This window comes from Sitophilus oryzae, unplaced genomic scaffold, assembly GCF_002938485.1.
Source record: "Sitophilus oryzae breed Bouriz unplaced genomic scaffold, Soryzae_2.0 scaffold_1447_pilon_pilon, whole genome shotgun sequence".
Classification (NCBI taxonomy): Eukaryota; Metazoa; Arthropoda; class Insecta; order Coleoptera; family Curculionidae; genus Sitophilus; species Sitophilus oryzae.
In genome coordinates this window covers 789,190-813,890 of record NW_022146112.1, presented here as the reverse complement: position 1 = coordinate 813,890, position 24,701 = coordinate 789,190, and the positions used below count along the sequence as shown (strand labels likewise).

The 24,701-nt window shown below is 31.4% G+C and overlaps 1 protein-coding gene across 1 annotated transcript; it reads right to left on the bottom strand.

Annotated features, from left to right (window-relative positions):
- Positions 1-6,448: 6,448 nt before the first annotated feature.
- On the bottom strand, positions 6,449-20,211 carry LOC115877362 (eukaryotic translation initiation factor 3 subunit K). Its single transcript, XM_030893508.1, has 4 exons — positions 20,003-20,211; positions 19,729-19,948; positions 18,088-18,295; positions 6,449-6,687 (listed from the first exon to the last, which is right to left on the bottom strand). The coding sequence occupies exons 1-4, from the start codon at positions 20,062-20,064 to the stop codon at positions 6,518-6,520; spliced, it is 660 nt and encodes a 219-aa protein (XP_030749368.1). The 5' UTR covers positions 20,065-20,211; the 3' UTR covers positions 6,449-6,517.
- Between the last annotated feature and the right edge of the window lie 4,490 nt (positions 20,212-24,701).

Genomic DNA, 24,701 nt, shown 5'->3' with positions numbered 1-24,701 from the left:
TTGACCAAAAATTTCTTCGTTGTGTTTTTTTTGCATCTGAGTGTATTTTAAGTCCAAAATTGGTTTGGATTTGGTTCTACCCTTTGGTCTTTCTCACTTTAGTTTGGCTCAAACATCTTTGGTTAGTTTAGTATGTTATATCCGCGGGTCCCACAGTGAGGAAAATTGATCTTGACAGTTTTGTTATTATAGGGTAGTAAATTTAAACTTAACAAATATAAAAAATTGGTTCCAAATTGCAACATACATTCCTGTTTTACAATTTCCTGTTAAATATTTTCTTATTATATCAGTAATATACTTTTATTTGGGCTTAAAATGGTTCTGGACTATAAATGAGGGCTTAATAATCAGTCCTGTGTCCTGTATATGCTTTTTTTCTAATATACAAATTATGTTAAGTCACTGAAAAAATGTTGGTATAATTTATTTAAAAACTGTTGTACACATTTCATTAACTTCAAAATAAGTTGTTCATATACCTAATATTACAACTGCCTATTGGTCTGGGCGGTTATGCCTAGGCATAACCTAGGGTCTAGCCCCCTCTCCCCCTCACTCACTGCTCATGTGACAGGACAACATACAGTAGAGGTAGAGGGTGCGTGGTATGACGAACAAGGTAGTCCCATCCAGCACCGTTATATGTCTTGGTGCAATTCCATGGCCACGACACTACAGCCGGGGACAAAACAGCGAGATACTCCTTAGACCCAGTTAAAGTGCCAGAAAGAGCTTTCCCACCAACGACAAGGTCTTGCATCTCCTAGGGGAAGCTCTCTGTCAGATAGTAGTATTTTACTATACGTTCGGTAGGGCATATTTTTTTATGAGTTGGCAAAATTATATGTATATGTAATATATTATATTATATGTATATGTAATATATTATATGTGTAATTATATGTATAAAATGTCCTTTTTATTTTGAATACTAAAAATGTTTCGTTTAGTTCCTTTTTTTATTATGTGTATAAGTTGTTTTATGTGTTAATAATTAACACATAAAACAACTATATATACGATTTAAAATGTTGTTTGTTATTGTTTAGAATGTTAAATTTTACAATGAAATATTTTAAATTACAGGATATTAAAAACATAAATGCGGTACAGAATACCGGAATGCGCCTCGTGTGATTCCAGACCACGCGCCTAAGGAGGGTTAAACGAATATGTAAGAGATGTGTAGATTCGACGTGCACAGTGCACAGCACCGTATGATCGAAAAAAACCGTGTCCACCTGGCTTAGAAATAGACGATCTATGACATTCCCCATATAATTTTATATATAAAATGATAGCGACCTTCATTTCATAGCCATCGCTGACGCGTTTTTAATTAGGCAAAGAAAATACTTTGGGTGTCCGCTCACCAAGGGATAGAAGGCAATGAAAAAGCAAACGATCTAGCTAGAAAAGGAGCGAACACTCCACTGACTGGACCAGATACGTTCTGCTTTCCAAGCGAAAAACACCATAAAGCGGAACTGAAGAACCTGGAGGACATGAGGACTCAACCGTAACCTCTGGTATGGGAAATCTCCAACCCTCTAACACACTCGAAGAAGGTCCTCAGAACTTACGCCCGAGAAAAATCAAAGATTTTTCTTGATTTAAGTAAGAACAATCTTCGGATTGTCCCGGGGCTTCTAACAGGACCCTGTCTCCTCAACGAACACCTCAGTAGATTGAAGCTGAGAAACAACTGCGAATGCAGATTCTGTGGGGAAAATGGGGAAGACAACCTAACCAAACCTATTACAATCTAACCAAACCAACGTGGCATAAACTTTGGTACGGCTGCGATGTCGAAGATGAAGAGCTGGTCTCTGTGGAGCCGTCCCAGATACTGGCTTTTGTCAAAGAATTGAGACTGTATGATGAGTTATAACCCGCTATAACCCAAGAAATGGGAAAACAGGTATCCTAATGGAAGGTCGCGGTGAGCCCCCTGATAAACATTCTACATATAAAATGACAGCGACCTTCATTTCACAGCCATCGCTGGCGCTGATGCCATTTTTTTCGATCGTATAGTATTTACGTTTCGGAAACATGTGGTTTTTATATTAAGAATCATAATTCTACAAATATGGTACATAACCATATTGTAGAATTTAAAAATAATTATAAAAATTCTTCAGAATTACTGATTTTATAATCGGTTAAATGGTTTTACCGGACTTTACATAAACGCACCGAAGAAGATTTTCTTGACTATCTTAAGACTTATCTTACCCTTACCTTATTTCCGCTATTATTGATGATCTCACTGACTTTATCACAACTCTAACATAAATCGATCTAAGACCGTGGTTATGTTGAAGCTGTGATAAGCCATAAAAGCAAAGATAGCGAAGGAACGAAATAAAATGTAAGCATTTGTAGGGAGGTGTATACAGATACAGCGCAAACTCTCAACTCAGTGCTTTAACAGTCAAGCACTGAGTTGAGAGGCGCTTTTTGCGTGTAAATACATGCATTATACCTATTCGTTGCTACGCTAGTATATAATAGTAGTAATATAATCGTTTATAAGGTACTTAAATAATTAAGCAATATATGCTTGATTTCATGAAAAGGAATAAATAACACAAATATGTCACATCACAGCATGATGCGTGGAAATACCGCATCAATATTTTATTTTTCAGACGTAATATAAGTATTTTTACACCATTTAAGTATGTTTTTCCTTAAAAACAATAATATCGACCTTTAACCAAGTAGGTATCTAATGGAGCTGTAAAAAATAAAAATAAAACCGTTAATTATTTAGTATATTTGCATTTAAGATATAATATATATTTTGACGATTTTTTATATTCATGCAAAAACATATAAATTATTTATTTTTAGTCTTTATTAAGTTCCTGGAACTTTTTAGGTATGTGATCGAATGATATCCACGAATATGGTTAGATCTAGAAATATAGCCAATGACTAAAGAATACAAGGACAATCAACATCCAAGACCAAACTGTCACCATACTTCCAAACAGTGCCGGGGCACATATTTTTCTTAATATAGCTGTCAAAGTATAGCTGCTTGAATATTTATATTTTTAATAAATGTTTTGACTACGCCTATGGTGTATGCATGCGGTGGTGTCATACTAATTAATTACGAAAAAAATCTATTAAAATGTCAACAAAAGATGGAATTCAATAAAAAAAACGCTAAAAAGGTGGAGTGAGCGGTTTATTTACCTAAACGTAACTCCTGCCTCTTTCTTATCGCTGCGGCTTTTAAGTTTAAAAGTTCAACTAATCACCATTGTAATAAAGTTTATATCGTACAAAGTTCACTACACACAAACTATTAATAATCGCTGATGGCCAGTTGTTGACTCATTCGTTACTTCCAAAAAAAATGGCGTGTAACATCACAAATTCTGCTGCAGCCCGTATATGGGCGTTACATGTCCTAGTATTCTTTAGGCATTGATGCCATGAATGTGGAGAGCGATTAAGTTTCGGGGACACGAACACTTTGAAGCGGGCAAAAATACCGACATTAAACGGGAAACGAGCAGTGAACCCCGTGATAGTAGCATTTATTGGCATTTTGAACTGAAGATGAACTGAAGCCTGCGTGAAAATGACAATCACATTTTTGCTGGCGATTAAAGCTTGATTTTCATGCATCCGTTGTCCGACGATACGATATTAATTTCATTGGTGGAATTTAAGACTTCGATTGGTTAGAAACGGTTAACCAATCAAAGCCAAATTCAACCAATAAAATTAATATCGTATCAACGTATCGTCGGACAACGGATGCATGAAAATCAAGCTTTATATGTAGCGTTCTCTGAGCTATATTATAAATTTTACTAGTTTTAAGGTACATTTGTGCAAATAACATTTAAATACAGATTCCAAATAAGACGAAATTCTAGGCGGAAGTACAACTTCAAAGCCTCTTTAAAGAAGTCTAATACAACTTTTGCATAAAATCGATCATCTGGGAAGATATCTGACCTTTTCAAAATTTACATGGGATTTCCCACGTCCCGTGTTCCGATGGACCACACGGTATAATAAATCTATAATCCACTATAATCGCAGTTGTCACACAACTCAAACTCGCTGTTAGCCTTGGCGCTTTCTAATGTAGATAATATTTATTATTCAAATACTTTTTTGAGAATAAAATCACAGAATATCTAGCTACGCAACAGAAAAATACTCGAAATGAAAGAGCTAAAATTGCACAAATAAAATACTAGATGGCGCGACAATATCATAATCTGAATTTTCGGAAATTTTCAACTTTCGGTTTTGGATCGACAGCACTTCGATGGCCTTGAAGCTCTGCTAAATATATACACAGTTGCCAGATTCAAAAAGACTTTAATTGGCATCCCATTCTTTTTCTGGTGTATAATAGCTTCTTTCTATTCTTCTTTTCTTGTCAGATACATTTATATTAATTATTTGTTTGGTTTTTAAAACAGTTTTAAGTTTAAGTATATTATTAGAAAACATATGCTCACAAAATACATTTTTAATATACACTACTTTATATGTTAACTAAGAAAATAACTTTAATTACCTTTAAAATTAATAATATACAGGGCGATTGATAGTGATATTTATTAATGCTGAACGTTAGTAATGAAATATACGTTTAATAATAATGGAAATAATTTATTAAAATGCAGTACAAAAAATGTTAATTGACTAAAAAAATACTATAATAACAAATTTCTTCTGTTTGCCACGTTATTTATATAGACCTAGGTAGATTTTAAAAAGTGACACAGGTACAATTAACAATATATTAGTTCGGCATAAAAGTTGCTGTCACGACATCGTACAATAAATTAAAAATCGTAAAATAAATTAAAATTATTAATTAAACAAATCTTTATAAAGAAACGTAAGTATCCCGAATTTGGACTCATTCGAACTGCAGGAAATGATATCATAATATTGTACTATATTATGGTACCACTCAATATACTTCATAATATTGCATGTCACCGAAGATCCGTAGTATACCAAATTTAAGCACAATCGAACGCCAGGAAATGGTATCGTAATATGGTACTATATTAAGATAGGTACCACTTATATGCATCATAGTACCATCATATTACAATGTCATCGAAGATACGTAATATACCAAGTTTAAGCCCAATCGAACGCCAGGAAATGGTATTGTAATATGGTACCTCTTGATATGCTTCATGGTACCATAATATTGCAATGTCATCAAAAATACGCAAGTGGTATATGAGCCGAATCGAACGTCAAGAAGTGGTATCATAATATGGTATTATAGAAGGTACCACTTTATATGCATCATAGTACCATCATATTACAATGTCACCGAACATACGTAGTATACAAATTTTAAGCCCAATCGAACGCCAGGAAATGGTATCGTAATATGGTACTACATTATGGTACCCCTTGATATGCTTTATGGTACCATAATATTGCAATGTCAAAAAATACGCAAGTATAATCAAATATGAGCCCAATCGAACGTCAGGAAGTGGTATCATAATATGGTACTATAGAAGGCACCACTTTACATGCATCAAAGTACCATCCCAAGTAGCACAAATATGTTTACAGCAGTTATATAAACTGCTACATAACAATATGTAATATAACCTTAAATTTTTATAAGAGTGTTGTAAACCCTTATATGATCCTTATAAACACGGAAATGGCCCAGGTTTACAAAATAAAATTATTTTTTTTTTAGTTTTATAAGAGTCGCAAACAACACTTTTAAAACAATATTAAGTATTTTATAAAATGTTTATAAATCTGTTTTATAAGCGCTTTATAAATTAAGCGGTAGTTTATCTAAAAATATGCTTCCAACAGTTACTAGATATTAACAAAACACTAATAAAACTGTTTTATAGTTTTATAAGAGTCGCAAACAACACTTTTAAAACAGTATTAAGTATTTTATAAAATGTTTATAAATCTGTTTTATAAATGTTTTATAAGCGCTTTATAAATAAAGCGGTAGTTTATCTAAAACTATGCTTCCACAGTTACTAGATATTAATAAAACACTAATAAAACTGTTTTATAGCAGATTTATAAATATTTTAAAAATAACATATTTGTCTCAGTTAAAATATTTTTGTAGGATGCATCTGCATTTTTTTTTTAATTATCAAGAATAAAATTATAATATCGTGTATTTATAGTGACCAAGATAAAACTGATTTTAAAATGGCAAAGTACACATATAACTATTTAAATGACAGATATGGCTATGCGTAGCTAGATATTCTGTGATCAAATGCATTCTAGATACACACTAGAACCAACACTTTGATTTGTTTTCAAATAGTCCCTTCACTAATCTAAAGTATTTATTCGCCACTGGTTACTATTTTTTTATTTCATTAATTTAACATAACTGACTGGATATATTTAGAACAAATGGAGGCTTTAAATTTCTAAACACTTATTATAAATTCATATTTATTACTGTAATTAAAATGAATATAAAGCACAAAACATTTGTATTTCGGATTTAGATACAGGAAGCCATAATGTGCCCCACACTATCAAAATCAATTTTTTCACTTATGTTCTTAGTCTTAATATTCTCATCTTGGTTTCCAACGAATATTAAATTATCTTGCTCTGCCCTCCAACCATACTTCTTTACCCAAATTTGCAAGGTTTTATCATCAATATCACCTAAAATAAAATAAAAGCCTTAATTAACCTAATTAAACCTTTCATTAAAAAGATTAAAGAGGCTCGCACGCTTAGGAGATGCGTCGTTTTTAGTATGCACGCGCACTTACGCAGGAAGGCGCGCCGCCCTGCATCCTTTAAACGAGCGGGCTTTCATTTAAATAGATACAAACTTTTCTGGCGAAAAAATTCACGCCGCACCGTGCCGCGCCTCCTAAGTAGGTAAAGGTAAGTAGTAAAGGTAAAGTAGGTCCTTAAAGGTGCGATTCCCTAGCGACGTCTGGCACCCGCGTCTCGCCGCACACTGGTTCGTTTTTATGAATATACGTGGCTAAAACCTGTATTTATTATATCAATGAAAAGTAATGTATCACTTTATAAGGAAACGATCCAGTGCGCGGCTTGTCGCGTCGCTAGGAAATCATACCTTAAGGAAGGAGCATATCAACAGGTCGACCGTGATGGTGGATTAATATAGCTGTCATAAATTCCAGTTGATCAGTGTGATTCAATTTATTTAAAACTTGTCAAAATATAATATAGGACAGTATCAATTATTTATTGGTTTTGTTTTACGTTGTCAATAAATGTTATTAGTTATTAAAATTTCGAAAAATATATTTCTAACAGTCAACTTTCTGTTTTTTTGTTATGGCCGCCATTTTGAAATTTGTACAATTAGATAGAGTTTAGATTTAGTTAGATTGCTATAAATATAATAACCTTAAATCATACAGGGTGTTTAAAATTCTACGCCAAAGTTTCTAAAATATAAAATAATTTTTCTTTGTTTTTTTTTTGTAACAACAAACACTCTGTATATTACATAGACTTAAAATAAAATATAGACTGAGCATCTCATTCATAAATAGCTGGAACATGCGGTCAGACACTGTCTTGTTATTGTTGTGTTATTGTTTTAGGTTATAACGAGTGCGACACGAGCGATAGATAGGCTGTCTCTGTCGTAACGGTCGTTCCCTGACGACTCTGCCGAGAAACACAACACTGTCTTTCGTTTCTCTAATACACCTGAACTCTCCGTATCATAGCCGGGTAATTTTTTTATTTTAATGAAGCTATAATTAAATTAAAAATATATCGTATTTAAACTTTTTTATATTTTATTAAGATTTAGGACAGGTTTTTTAAATAAAAGTTTAGAAAAAACAATTTAGAGTCCAAAAAGGATAAAAATAATAAAATACACGTTATAGAAGAAATTTTATAATCGAAATTAGGTAATTTTTGAAATTAATAATAAATTATTAATTTTAGTCAAATATAGATATAATAGAATCGGCGAGAGGGAGAGAAAAAAAAATATGATTGTTGTAATTTTTTTTCTGGCTAAGTGATGTCTTATTATGTAAATTAGAGAATACATAATATCTGTTCCATTAAAGCAAGGAAGGTGATAGGAAGTGGATAAAATGAAAACTACATTTATTTAACTCGGTACTGTCTTTATTATACCGGGTGCGTCTCAAAAGTGGCTCATCCCCATAATTTTTTTATATTTTCAAATAAAAAAACAGGATTTAGTATGTTAGTATATGAAATAAATTAGGATTGATTGACGGCATTCAATTGTTTTTGGTCACTTCCTGTTTCACCGGAAATGACTATAACTTTTAATTTTTAAACGGCACCCTCGATATATTTCTACTTTATTCGATAGAAAATGACGCTCTGAATAGAATGACATACCATATGTCAACTTTTGACATTTTCGCATATGGTTTAATTGTAATTGTAACACGCGATTCATAACGACAATTTGACTCGAAATACCAAGTGTGTGGTATCAATATATTCATAAAAAAATGCTTTTTCCAAATATGCTAATGAGTCACCCTTGTTCCATTAGAAAAAATTGACATATTTATGAATAAAAATACGATTTGTACATCTTTTAACCGGCCTAGACAAGACACGAAATCTATTAGACGATCAAAACTATTTTTCCAAGGCTCCTTGATTAAAACTTAGTGGATTGAAAAAAACTGGATTGAAATTTAAAATAGGATATGTTTTTAAACGACAATGTCAAAAGTTGACATATGATATGTCATTCTATTCAGAGTGTCATTTTTTATCGAATAAAGTAGCAATATACCGAGGGTGCCTTTAAAAATCAAAAGATGTAATCATTTCGGTGAAACAGGAAGAGACCAAAAACAATTGAATACGTCAATAAATCCTAATTTATGTCATATACCTACTAACATACAAATCTGTTTTTTATCTGAAAAAATAAAAAAAAGTTATAGGGGTGAGCCACTTTTTGAGACGACCCGGTATATTAAAAACATTGTTTCATAATGTAATATCATTTTAAAATTCTTGTATGTTATTTTAGATTCTGAAGATAATTTTAGAATAAACCGGAATATATTTTAATAAAAACATTATTAATTATTAACAGGGTTATAATTATGATTTTGTTACAATGTAAGTAAGTAAATAATGTAATGTAAAAGAAAAAAATTCAGATTTTACATTTTACTAAAATATTATCTAAATAAGCGCCTTTCTACAACAACGCCACTGACTCCCAATGGGTAAATTGAGAGTTGCCTACCGGTCAAAAGTCGTTTCAAGACTTAAATGGATTATTTAAGTCAAATTTCTTGAAAATTTGGCACTGGCGAACCATATTTTATAGTTTTTGAACAGAAAAAGTCAATAAAATAAACACTTAAGGACTACAAGCTAAGAAAATGCGTTAATACAGCCGGGGAGATAGCGGCAACAAAGCTTTACCGCACACGTGCGACACGTACTACAAGGTAATAAATGAATGAATAGGCTCCCTCGCCTCTAATCGGTGTTGTCATATTGTAAAGAACTTATCCTTATTAAACAGTATCCGACTTATAATTTAGTAGTATAAGGACTATTTAATACATCTATGGAATATTAAAACCTACTTTATTAAACTGTAGTATTAATATCTCAATATATGTGTATAACAAGAAAAAAAATATTGATAATATTAAAGACGTGACAACATAGGCTGGATGAGGAAGGCTCGGTCGACTGTACCCAGAAGTAAACATGTGTACAAAAAAGGTTGTTTGTCCGCGTTGAGATGTAAATAGTGTAGTCTATATTTTATTTTAAGTCTATGGTATATTATGTTTATGAGATGGAGAATTAAAAAATGAACATTTTTTGTATTTAAATTATTTCAAAATTTTTAATGGTTTCGCAGATATACGCAGTACTATTTCATATGGCTCTCTAAATTGTAAAATACGAGGGAAAATACAGTACCTCTGTCCGTTCTGTGGCTACGGGGTATCTGTGAGAGGGGAAACGATATTCTCTCGATGTTTTTCGTAAAAAATTAGACGACGCGTCCCATCAATAAAAATTCGACAAATTTGCAAGTAGCCAATAAAATGAGTGGGCGGAGCGATTTGCGTTGACGTACTCGTCAAGTCGACGTATAAAATATATTGCTGTTTATTTAAATGTTTTTTGTCCGCATTCCTTTCATAGACACAGATCCAGCAGACGAACTGTATATGGGCGGCTTTGATAAAAATTTACTGTGAAAAATATATTAAATATAAAACCGCCAACATCTGCAAAACCGTTAAAAATTTTGAAAAAGTCTAAATACAAAAAATGTTCATTTTTTAATTCTCCATCTACTTAAAAGATAATATACAGGGTGTTATATTTAAAAAAAACGAAGAAAAACTAATTTATATTTTAGAAAGTTTGGCGTAGAATTTTGAACATCCTGTATGATTTACGATTACCATATCTATAGCAAAGTAAGTACAGACCATCTAAAGTAAATATCTAATTTAATTTTGATTTCAGAACAGTTTTTGTATTTTTAATATTTTTTTAAGAAAGGCTAAAAATATATATATATTTTTTATTTAACTATTAATATCTCTGGAACTATCGAAATAGATTTACTCGTATCTTAGAATTATGTTAAATTATCTGAAAGGAAACCAAAAATGCAATAAAATATACTTTTTTGAGCCATCCTGTAAAAGTTAAAATATTTTCCTGAAATACATCCTCGAACATACTTTAGTTTTGCACTTAAACAAAATTCACAAGTTTTTTATTTTAGGAACTAGGAGCTACAGATGCCTGACACACTATTGCTGGACCTATCATAGGATTATACTCGGGATTATAGGATATCATAGGATTTAACAACTTATTGCCCTGCAGAGTTTATACATTTTGTAGGGAGCAGTTAGACCTACATAATATTGTAAAATTCTAAAATTAAGAAATTGGCGCTTATCAAGTTTTTCCCCTGGACCCTTCAATTTTGATCTATTAATATCTAATATCGTAATCTTTGGACATCCTTGTTTATGTTAATATACTATAACTGTGAAAACGATAGGTGCAAAAATTGTAGTAGATGTGTAAAATTACAAGAGTCCAAAATGTACAGGGTGTCGTGCCATTTTCGTTTGTTTTATGGGATTACTCGTTTATGAGTAGAGATAAAAAGATTCCATTTTTACATCACTGTTCTTTTTATAAAAATAAAGATGCTACAAACAGATTTGGCCCAGCCCCCTTGGTTTTTAGGGTTCCGTACCCAAAGGGTAAAAACGGCGGGAACCCTTTTACTAAGACATCGCTATCCGTCCGTCACAAAGGTCTATCTTATGAACCGTTATAGCTAGACAGTTGAAATTTTTTACAGATAATGTATCTATGTTGCCGCTATAAGAACAAATACTAAAAACAGAATTAAATAAATGTTTACATCGAAATCAGCAGCATAACTAGTTTTCCCTGGGAGCTGTCATTTCCGAAATATGACTCAAACTTAAGTTTTTTTTTAAATGGAACAACCTGCATATTATTTTCATAAACAAGATAAAAAAATGCACTTTTTAACTTTCTAACATATACAGCCTAGTTTAAAAAGTTATTATCATTTTATTTAATTTAGTTTAACCAGATAATTTTGCTCTCTATTGTGTTATCTTAATAAACTGCACTGAAAATAATTTTGAGCAGCTTTTATTTAAGACGCTGTTAATCAGAGTTTATTACATTTGTAATGCACTTATGCAATAATTCTACAAACAGAAACTGGGTGGAGTAGACAATAACTAAAATTTGACGTCGAATAAAAAAAGGGTTAAATAATGCATTTTTTTTACCTTGTGTGCATTACTTTATTAGCATTTCTAGAAATTTAAGCAGATACTGTTATATTTAAAGGCTAAGAGGGCTATGTTTAAAATGGAGCAATGATCATAAAATTAATGTAAGGTAACGTCTTAGGTCTTAGCTCAGATCCAAATAAAAGATCAAGAAACTTGTAACCGTTAAATAAGTGAGGAGTGTGTATGCGATCCATATGGATGCAGAATTATTAAAAAAAAAATATAAAATTTAAGTCCCACCAAGGCAGGCTAAAATTTTGCAAGTGGTTTTCCGAATGACTTCAACAATTCTGAAACCAACTACAAAATGCTAGTCTGCTTTCGTTATCACTGGGATGTAAATTTGGTACACATTTAACACATTTAAAGTCTATATATAGTTCTGTAGAAAAACATTACTGAACCTATGAATTTTTATTATAGAAATTCTGGTATCTTTAATAGAAAAAATCGCATCATTAAAAGGCAAAAAACCCTCATTTACTATGGTCTGTAATTATTATGTTGTGAGCTATGTCTAGCACCTACTGACGCAGCACACAACGTTTATACGTCTTTAAGCATCGTGTCCAGGTGGATGACACTTCTTATGGGAGAACTGCCAATGGTTGAAAACTTGACTACAAGCGATTTTCTAGGAATCTTCCTTACCGATAAATTATTGACAAAAGTGACAGATAAAACCTTGACATTCTTTCAGTATAACAGTTCATCTCTTTTTCTTTCTAAAGTGTGCGTTGAAAGGAGACAAAAACAATTTTTGGTGACCCATAATTTGTTATTCGAACACCACTTTTCTCCTTGTTGACGTTGACTTGTCGCCATTTTATTTCTTTTGTTTACACGCTGCAGTTTGCTTTGTAAATTTAATACATAAATTATTTAGGCAAATATAGGTTTTTGATAAAATTCTTTGGACTAACGTGTAGGTAAGTGTTGATAAATAAGTTTTTTTTTCATCTTAACATGCTCATTGTCATTCTCCTGATTTAGGTGACAGAAAAGGATCATCAAATCAAATTGAATTTTATATTTCTTCATCCCAGGACCGATGATACCTTCCTAAATATCAACGAGATGAGCCATCGGAAGAAAGGGACCATAGTACAAAACAGAAAGGTGATTTTTTCTTTCCACTTAGGATATTGAAATTATTATATACTGTAGTCGTGTTCGGTATTATGCTCTGAGAAATATAGATAAACAAAGAACAACAGATATAAAGCATCCCAGAGGAAAAGAGAGGCAATACCTGTACTCTCTCTCTGATATTTGTGAAAGTTACGGCAAAGTATTGTTGTAAATGTCATCTTTTTAATCGACCTGAAAACTTTGAGCAAAAAGATGACACTTTCAACAATACCCTGACAGATATCAGAGACGATACAAGTTTTTTACTCTCTTTTCCCCTGGAATACTTTTAATTTATTATTCTTTGTTTATCTAGATTTCTAAGAGCACTATGAATGAACTCAGCTTGTATGTTTGAAATAATTGTCCAGTTAGCTTAAAAATGATGATCGATGACATTTCCTATATAATTTTACTTTCAAAATTATGATATATATATATCTTCATTTCTAAGCCATCTATGACGCCATTTTTTTCAGTTTTCAGTCTCTTGATCTACTTGTAACATTATTCTTTTAATTTTATAAATTTATTTTGGTGAAATTCATTTCTGTTGTATATTTGATATTGATATTAAACATATTTTTAAAAAATGGTGTATTTTTTGAGTTTTTATCTATGTCATGATTAAAAATAAATGAAGAATTAAAAATTTTTATTTTTTTAAACTTCCCGCCATGTGTGACAATCTAGTCCGTAGTTCCTACAAGCGATATTGGGGGCGCTAGTAGCAGTAGACTTGTCAACAGTGTCAAATTTAAACGTCAATTTCACTTTCCAATATTTAGCAAGGCGCTCGCACTTCTGCTTGTGTATGTGTTTTGTGCATCGTGTAATGCGCGTAAACGTAAGTTTAGTTGCATTTTCAGTAGTTATAGTCTGGTACTCGTAGCATACATAGTAGGCCAGTAAACGTAGCCGAGTATTATATGTAAAGGTGGAAAAAATTAGTAACCAACCAATCTCAACGGGAATATATAGATAATGATCTCCTATTTAACCCCTTAAAAGTCCCATTCGGTCCCAGTGGGGGAAGTTTGAAAAAACCGCCGCCATCTTGGATTTTTTCGTTTTTTTCAAATATCTCCTTTTTCATAACTTTTTTCGAAAAACGTATTAAAGGTACCAGAATTTTTTTAGTTTAACGCTTCTTTTACTGGAGGAGGAGGAATATGACATATGACGATCGCTTATTAAAAATGTCACTAACAAAAAGAAAACAAAGAAAGCACGCGCTTATTTGTGGGTAGAAACCATAGACTTAAAATAAAATATAGACTGAGCATCTCATTCATAAATAGCTGGAACATGCGGTCAGACAATGTCTTGTTATTGCTGTGTTATTGTTTTAAGTTATAACGAGTGCGACACGAGCGATAGATAGGTTGTCTCTGTCGTAACGGTCGTTCCCTGACGACTCTGACGAGAAACGCAACACTGTCTTTCGTTTCTCAAGTACACCTGAACTCTCCGTATCATAGCCGGGTATTTTTTTTTATTTTAATGAAGCTATAATTAAATTAAAAATATATCGTATTTAAACTTTTTTTATATTTTATTAAGATTTAAGAGAGGTTTTTTTAAATAAAAGTTTAGGAAAAACGTCAATCAAAAAGGATAAAAATAATAAAATACATGTTATAGAAGAAATTATATAATCGAAATTACGTAATTTTTGAAATTGATAATAAATCAATAATTTTAGTCAAACGTTTACAACCCCTAATATTAATCAAAACAGGACCTATTCTACAGATATAATAGAATCGGCGACAGGGAGAGAAAAAAAAATTATGATTGTTGTAATTTTTTTTCTGGTTAAGTGATATCTTATTATGTAAATTAGAGAAAACATAAATCTGTTCCATTAAAGCAAAGAAAGTGATAGGAAGTGGATAAAATGAAAACTACATTTATTTAACTCGGTACTGTCTTTATTATACCGGGTGCGTCCCAAAAGTGGCTCGTCCCCATAATTTTTTTATTTTGTCAAATATAAAAACAAGATTTAGTATGTTAGTATATGACATAAATTAGGATTGATTGACGCATTCAATTGTTTTTGGTCACTTCCTGTTTCACAGGAAATGTGAAAAATTCGCATATGGTTTAATTGTAATTGTAACACGCGGTTCATAACGACAATTTGACTCGAAATACCAAGTGTGTGGTATCAATATATTCATAAAAAAAATGCTTTTTCCAAATATGCTAATGAGTCATCCTTGTTCCATTTGAAAAAAATGACATATGATTAAAAATACGATTTGTACATCTTTTAACCGGCCTAGACAGGACACGAAACCCATGCTCCTTGATTAAAACTTAGTGTTTTTAACAACACCATGGCACCCTGGATTGAAATTTAAAATACGATTTGTTTTTAAGCGACAATGTCAAAAGTTGACATATGATATGTCATTGTATTCAGAGTGTCATTTTTTATCGAAGCAATATACCGAGGGTCCCTTTAAAATCAAAAGATGTAATAATTTCCGGTGAAACAGGAAGAGACCAAAAACAATTGAATACGTCAATCAATCCTAATTTATATCATATACCTACTAACATGCAAATCTGTTTTTTTTTATCTGAAAAAATAAAAAAGTTATAGGGGGTGAGCCACTTTTGAGACGAACCCGGTATATTAAAAAATATTTTTTCATAATGTAATATCATTTTAAAATTCTTGTATGTTATTTTAGATTCTGAAGACAATTTTAGAATAAACCGGAATATATTTTTAATAAAAACATTATTAATTATTAACAGGATTATAATTATGATTTTGTTACAAAAACCTTTACATAAATGATTATGTAAGAGAAAAAAATTCAGATTTTACATTTTACTAAAATATTATCTAAATAAGCGCCTCTCTACAACAACGCCACTGACTCCCATTTGGTAAATTGAGAGATGCCTACCGATCGAAAGTCGTTTCAAGACTTAAATGGATTATTTAAGTCAAATTTTTTGCAAATATGGCACTGGCGAACCATATTTTATAGTTCTTGAACAGAAAAAGTAAATAAAATAAACACTTAAGGACTACAAGCTAAGAAAATGCGTTAATACAGCCGGGGACATAGCGGCAACAAAGCTTTACCGCACACGTGCGACGCGTACTACAGGGTAATAAATGAATGAATAGGCGACCTCGCCTCTGATCGGTGTTGCCATATTGTAAAGAACTTGTCCTTTTTAAATAGTATCCGACTTATAATTTAGTAGTATAAGGACTATTTAATACATCTATGGAATATTAAAACCTACTTTATTAAAATGCTCTATTAATATCTCAATATATGTATATAACAAGAAAAAAAATATTGATAATATTAAAGACCTGACAACATAGGCTGGATGAGGAAGGCTCGGTCGACTGTACCCAGAAGTAAACATGTGTACAAAAAAGATTGTTTGACCGCGTTTAGATGTAAATAGTGTAGTCTATATTTTATTTTAAGTCTATGGTAGAAACACAGAAAGTTGTTTTAAACTATTACTGAATCACTTTAATAACAATGATAACAAGTTCATGAAATATTCGCCTAGCAAAGGAACAGTTCATGAGTGTCGAAAGCATCAAGAGATATCGGATTTCCATTTCTCCTGCAAAAATCACTCTCAACTCGTTTTCCAAAAAGTGATCCACACATTTCATACATATTCTTATGTAAAATAAAGTTTTTATATAAAACATAGTGTACTTTAATTCGGAAAATAAGAGAAAGTAATAATAAATTTGAATAAAAAATTTAACAAATTAATTGTTAATTTTGTTAACAATTATAATAATAATAATATCTTTATTCATCCTTGGAATTATATAAACAGATATTACAATATTATTTCAAACAATGCAATATTCACAAAAATACAATATACAATAATGATATACAGAAATGGTAATATTTACATAAGTATCTGACAGCATAGTTTAGTATAATAATCACCAAAAATTGTTTCTTATTAAAATAATGATACCATCCACACATCACCTAACTATTTTTTTTGTCAGAGAATGAGATTTTGAAGTATTGTAGATTTCAATTTTGATTTGCTTTGTAAATATTTTGATATTTAACACAATATTAAGAACGCGAATCTAGTCTCATTTGTTTGAAAATACTTTTTTACATTCATTATTACACTACTAGCTCAAGTAGCACCTAGCTAACTAATAGCTGTATGTGCAAAATGTAATAATTATAACAGTATTACTTATATTTTAAAACATTCGAGCAATATCAAACAGTCCAAGCAATCAAACACAAAGAACCCAACAATTACCAAGAAGGAAAAAAAAAATATTTCCAGAAGAAACCCTCCAACTGCTTACAATTTTCATAAACAAACTCTTTGCATAAATTTTTAAATGTTTTTTCTTTAGCGGTGTTTCTAATATTCGTTGGAAGCATATTATAAAGTTTAGGGCCGATATAACTCAGGTATTTCAAATTTAAGTTGTTGCTGCTCACTGGTAATTGCAGATTATTATTTAAATTAGCCCGAGTTATATAATTGTGATTAATGCGATTCAAATTTTTTTTGTTAATATGAATATAGGAGCATATTGTTAACATATAAAGTGTTCTTATACTACATATTTCTGGAGTAAACAATAATTTTGAGGGATATAATTTATTTTTCTTTAAAATTATTTTCAAGATATACTTCTGGACAATGTTTAATTTATATAAGGCATTTTCATAAGCTCCGCCCCACACCAAAATACCATATCTAAGAATTGATTCAACGAATATTTTATAAACAGTTAGTAATGTTCTTTTGTCTAGAAATTCCCTCATCAAGTAAAACTTATGAATTAATTTCAATTTTACTACATAAATAGTCGGTATGAGGTTGCCATTTAATGTGTTGGTCTACAATGATGCCAAGATACTTAGTCTGAGGGGTTTCCCGCAGGCAATGACTGCCTATTAAAATACTATCAAATGTAGGTCGGGCTGCTTTTGTTAGTGAAAAAGCTATATAATTTGTTTTTGCAAAATTTAGAGTCAATTTATTGTTCCGAAGCCAGTCTTTTACTAACTAATACTAACTACTAATTGTTAACAAATATTTAAACACTTACCTAGGAGCTGTGATAAATGATTTTTCTCAATTGTTTGAAAAGTAATCCCAACAACATGGCAAACAAACTTCCTTATAGAATCTAGAAAACCAGATATTTTTTGAGTAAGTTCTGGTATAGTTCTAATTCTAGCCCAGAACAACTGAAAATCACATTGTTCCAAAATATCTGCCAAGTATATTACTTGATTAATAGGATCTTCTCCTAGCTAAAAAATATTAATAACTGTTTTTTATTCCATTATGTACCATATTGAAAAAACTTCAGTCATTCTGTTTGATTTGTTGACGTTTTGCAAAATTAATTTGCACCTTATAGCAATTTAACACGTTAACGACCGCAATACAAAAATATTTTTTTTTGTCTGGGAGGCTGTGCTTTTCCAATACCCAATGGCTATGAAATGAAGATCGCTGTCATTTTATATGTAGAATCAATCATCATTTTCAAGCTTACTGGACGCCGTTTTTCTTCTACCATATGGCGACATGAATCGCATACGTCTCATGTGACTCTTCAGGCAAAGTTACACTATATGATCGAAAAAAAAAACGTCGTCAGTGATGATTATGAAATGAAGATTGTGTTATCATTTTATATGTAAAATTATATGGGGAATGTCATCGATCGTCATTTCCAAGCCAACTGGACGCCGTTATTTTTCGATCTGTGTTCCGTTTGTAAAACTAGTGTCTCTATTTCTTGCTTTTTTGAAGTGCATTCGGCTACCAAAAATGTTTAAAATATATTTATCCTAATTAGTTTTTAGTTGTACTGTATTTTTAACATGTTGAGCATGGTGTGGCATTTAACGGATGCCTCACTGCATGTCTGTTTTGAGACGGTGAGGCATGGATGTCATACCACAGTCAGAAAATTAGTAAGGACGGCGTGGTTTCATGATACACCTCGCTATAATGCTACAAACATAGGAGCTCTCTCTTAGCCATCTATAGTAATAGAAAAGTTTAGCTGGACTTCAAAAATTTTATTTTTTCTTAGTTAAAACACACAAAATAACGAAAATAGGCTTAATAGACCGAAAAATGGCCCGTCCTTCGACATGATTTTTTTCACTTCACACCCGTACTCAACGTGTTAATGATAAAAACTGCTAAAAAATGATCGTCTGTTATACTATGCGATAAAATTTATAGGTTCTAAAATTTTCCCAACCCGCTAACATGCATGTACCCTTTGGACCGCAGATTTTCAAAACCGACTACATTTACACAGCAGCGTGCAATCGCCTTGATGCCTCGGCGTCCAAAATCAAATCTTACTGTGTAGCATCATTGTGATATCACGAGGTCCCAGGGGTACACTAAAGTGAGGCACCAGTGAAATGCCACACGGGGCTTAACGTGTTAAACATAAAATTTTACATTTTAGAAAAAAAAGGTTGACCCGATTTTTTAAATAAAAAAGGTGGCAGCCCTCTGGAGGTAATGCAATATTTTTTTTCTCAACTGTGATAGACAAATGTGATAATTTTTGTAATACCCTTCATGTTTCATTAATTCAACACTATGACAGGTATGGTAGGTACCATGTGATCGAAATTTTCATGATAAATGAAGTGAGCTTTGCCTTCGAAACTCTAATGTAATTCTAATGTATATTGCCATGAAAAATACATACCTGTTTTTCTGTTAATAAACACTTGCACAAAATGAAATCAGTGTGAGGTAAATTTGTAAGAGCTTTTAGTAAAATTTGACAGGTTATCTGTATGTTAAAATATTGAGGATTAAATTGATATAACTTCAGAACAGCGAGGTTTGGTTCGAGATCATATGTATTCTCTTTTGATTGCATTTCAACATATCTTTCTAACGTAGGCAGATTATCAGGATTGTACCTAAAAATAATGCTATACTACTTGCAAATAAAAAATGGATGTAACAGTAGGTACCTTTCTATGCCCTTCAACATAGTTGCAACCCTCTGCTTCATTGTTTCAGTCATTTCTGTCATGATATCTGTTTCCAAGAAAGGGTTTTTAAATACCTTTATAATACTTCAGATACCTTTTTTGATTTTCTGGTACAAAATTTACAAAATCCACCACACAAACTACACAAGGTTAACAACACAGAATCAGCGTTGCCAATGGTCCAAAATTATATTCCACGGCGAACATACCCAAATTCCACAAAATTCCACAATCACTAGGTTCGGTCTTTAGGTCTGCGACCAGGGTTCGGAAAACTAAATGCTACTTTTAAAAACTACATAAACTACATTACATATAGTTAATGTAGTTTATTAGTTTATGTAGAGGGTGTAGTTTATGTAACCTATATGTAACCTCTGATGTAACTTTCAAATGTCAAAGGTTTGAGGTGAGGTTATTGAAGCTTTAAAAACACATAATGTATTTAAGAAAACAGAAGAAATATGGCTTTGAATATAATATTTACATCATATTATCTCTATTACACCTCATACAAAGGAAAATTATTCGTAATATCAATACATAGTTTATTAACGTAGTTTTCATGTAGTTAATGAACGGGAAAAGACGTAGTTTTTTAAGAAAAACTACACGTAGTTAATCAGGTAAATTACGTCTTAATTAACTACTTCCGAACCCTGCTCAGCGGTCGGTTAGCCGCTGTGTTTTCTGAACGCGCTCATTGACACATTTATGTGTGCATTTATGTCCAGGTTGCGTAGATTTATCGGATTTATCCATATATATATATATATATTAACTAACTAATATGTATATGGATTTATCATATAGGTATAAAAAGATTTTTTGAATACGATTTAACAAAAATACAAATTTTCTGGCATGGAAATACTTTATATTTATATTTCAATGAACAATTTTTAAACAAAGGCAGGAATATATGTATGAAGTACACACATATCCTCTGTACGTATCTGTATCAAAATACATCAAAGATACATCAAAATCTTTATTGATACGATTTTTATCGTATCATCAAAACTTTTTCTATAAAAGAAAATGTGCGTGTTTGGGGAACACAGCGGCTGAGTGACCGCTGAGACTTTTGCTCAGCGATTGACTGTATTTGTGTCCATCGCTGAACGCGCCCATTGAGCGCGTTTATGGACGGTCGGTGGCTGAGTGGCTTGATTAAAGCCAAGCGGTTCCCTAAACGGTCTATTTTACACACAAAAACAGTCAGCCGCTTAGCAAAAGTCTCAGCGGTCAGTCAGCCGCTGTTTTCCCTGAACGCGCACAATTGCTGTCCTTCATTCGCGAATTTCAAGTTCCAGCTGCTGAGCTTTACGCCCTGGGTTACTCGAGAACAGTTCTCAAAGGAGCTGTGCCAGTGCCTTCTATTAAAAGATCAGCCTGCGGGCGGACTTTTGTTTACTTCATCAGCTGTACATACTTAGATATTGGGTTAGATTCCGTTTCATATTTTGTCGGTTGATTTTTGGTTTTAACTCTTTGATTTTTTGTATTATTTATTATTGTAGTGCAAAAAACTAATTATTTTGGTGTTGAAGTGACATAAACTACTACCAGATATATGGTCACTCTCGGTTTCGCATAAAAAATAGAAATTTTAAAAATTACACGTTGTGTAAGTGATTTAACCTAAAAGTGCCCATACATTTTTTACTTATCGTGATTTTTGTGTGTGTTTTTTAAGACTCTAACAATTCATCAATAAAGCTTAAGTGGAGTGTGTTTTTGGTGCTATGCCTCATCTTTGTTGTGTTCCTGGTGGAAAGGATAGTTATTATACTAGGCAGCCTAAAGTGTCCGGAAGAGCAAGAAAAGTGGGTACGAGTTATAAATCAAGAGAAATTTTATTGAAAATATCTTTAATAAATTTAAAAATAATATTCTCCCATGATGGTATTAATGAAAACTGGACAATTATGTTTATTTTATTCATATTGTGGAATCTCCACTCCAAGTGTTGCTGGTTCAGCTTCGATAGATTCAAACACGTAAGTAGGTATTATGATCTAGGGAAAAATAAAGAATATGTGTATTAGAGATCATGAAAAAGATTATTATTTTGAGTTCAAATTTTAAAAAAGATTTTTGTAAAGACAAGACTGATACAGTTTAAGAGAAGAATGTGTTTTTGTTTGATAATATATAATGTATGTTAAGCATAACATATATTTGTTCAGTAATTTTTAATGAATAGTATTGATTATTTATAATACCAAATTAATATCAAATATTTAAGTGATGGCTGAATACAATATGAATAAAATAACAATAAAATTGGTATATTTGCATAATACAAAATTAAGTTTTAAGAATAAAGGTGTTACTAAAAATACTAAGAAATTCATATTTCTTTGTTTTAATTGGTCTAATGTTATTTACATTTTACGTAAGAATTATACCGTATCATCGAAAAAAATCGGCGTCTAGTTGGTTTTGGAAATGAACATCGATGACATTCCTAAATAACTGTACACATAAAATAATTAACTAGAATTTTACAATCTTGGAAAATTTGATATTCTTGAACCTTGATTCTAAATATTCTAAATTTTTTGATTTTCTTGGAATTTAGGTTCGGGAAAAACGTTGATTGATTTTCATTTGGTTTTCATTATTTTTTATTTGGTTTAAAAAAAACGGTTCGGCTAACATTATAGCCTCCATCAGTGTTGTGTCATATGAAAAAAATAGTGTCGAATATAATCCAAAAAATAGCATATAAAATATTCACACCACGCCACATAATGTTTACTGCGTACTACATAGTCAATGTAGATAATTTTAGTGTTAAGGATAATAATTTTTAAAAATATGTGGTCATCTTTTGATAAGTTTATATTAGTTTATTAATTGCAGTAAACATTATGAGGTGTGAATTATATTGTATATGTAATTTTTTGGATTATATTCGACACTATTTTTCTCATATTACACAACACTGTGAAGGCTATAGTTAGCCGAAACGTTTTTTTATACCAAATAAAAATAATGAAACCCAAATGAAAACTTAATCAGCGTTTTTCCCGAACCTAAAAATCCCAAGAAAATCAAAAATTTTAGAATAATTTAACATATAAAATGCCAGCGATCTTCATTTCATAGCCATCGCTGACGCCTTTTTTAGATAATATTGTATTATTTGTAAATATAATTTTTCGAACATTGATACTTGCAAAATATACATATAAATTTTGTGAATGCAAATAATAATACATCACTATTAGTAGATATTAAATGTTTTTTTGTTAAACTAGATCGATTTTCAAACCCCAAAATTTAAAATATATTTACATTTTACCCATTATCTTATGTACCTATACATTATTTGTACATTGTAAAACATTTGCTGCATTTGTATGGTTCATAGTTTATTTGCCAAAGTATTTATTACTATAAATAGGTATATATGTTGTAGTTATTAACTGTATATTATGTATATTTAATTTAAACTATATCATTTTTAAAATACAAACCAAAAATCCGAGGAATAATTATGTTTTCCATGTATTCTACAACATATTTATTAATCCATTATATCTAACTAGCGTGACGTCATAAATCTCGCCCCTAGGCTGATCTTTTAATAGAAGGCACTGGCTGTGCGCGATAGCCTGGTGCCTCCATATGGCGCGGAACGCGTTCTTGAACAGTTCAGAGCTGCACAACTGAGTGAATGGAGAATGGAGGACAGTAAATGTATTTACCTTTTCACTGTGCTTTAAAAATTAATAGTCATTGGTAGACAGAGGTGGATAAATGCTTTAAATAAAAAAAAAGGGTAATGGTGTGGATCCGGTGGCTGACCTTGAAACGAGTTTTTGCTGCATATAGTCACAGACACTACGCATGCGCACATCTTTGATGTTGCTAAATTGCAAGTTATTTTGGAATTATTTTCAGTAGAAAACAAATATGTGCTTTTCAGTTTTTTTTTTGTCAATATATACCGTATGATCGAACGGCGTCCAGTTGGCTGGGAAATGACGATTGAGGACATTTCCCATATAAAATGACAGCTATCTTCATTTCATAGTCATCGCTGACGCTATTTTTTTCAATCATAGTACGCGGTATATTATTTATATTATTATTTTAATATTTCGCACAACACGTGAACGCTTATTATGTATTTTCATTGTCAATAAAATTAAATATAAATAAAACTCTAGATTCCTATAATTAATCTAATTGCTCTAGATTATTATGCTACGTTTAAAAAGTGCTTTATTAAAAATTCGGGAAATTAAAAAGGATATGTCCAAGTTTTTCCCTATTTTTAAATTTTTAAATGCTGTAGCTCCATGTCATATTCATAATAGGTTTTTTTAACATTCCATCAAAACTACTACTTAAAAGGCCTTTTAGCCTCCGTAATTAAAATTGTAGAATCAGCTTCAGCAACATTAACAGTTACCTTTTGTTTAATTCTGCTTATACATATACTGCATTAATTTTTCTGCTACCTTAAGATTTCTCTATTCTTAAAACTAATTTATGTGATTTTCTTAGCATATATGATTTATAAACTATGGAAGGATGGAATAGGATATGCAAAATTAAGATATTTTAACATTTATTTTCCATACAAAGCATAATATAGTATTAAGATTAAGACATTCAAATATTATAAGAAAGATCTTAATATTAATCACAAACTAAAAAG

Excerpts from the sequence above, each read along its gene's own strand:
- LOC115877362 (XM_030893508.1), bottom strand. The coding sequence starts at position 20,064 with ATGACAGAAATGACTGAAACAATGAAGCAGAGGGTTGCAACTATGTTG. Across the intron at positions 19,949-20,002 it reads ATGTTGAAGGGCATAGAAAG|GTACAATCCTGATAATCTGC; the intron begins GTACCTACTGTT and ends CATTATTTTTAG. Across the intron at positions 18,296-19,728 it reads GTTTATTAACAGAAAAACAG|CTAGGAGAAGATCCTATTAA; the intron begins GTATGTATTTTT and ends AATATTTTTTAG.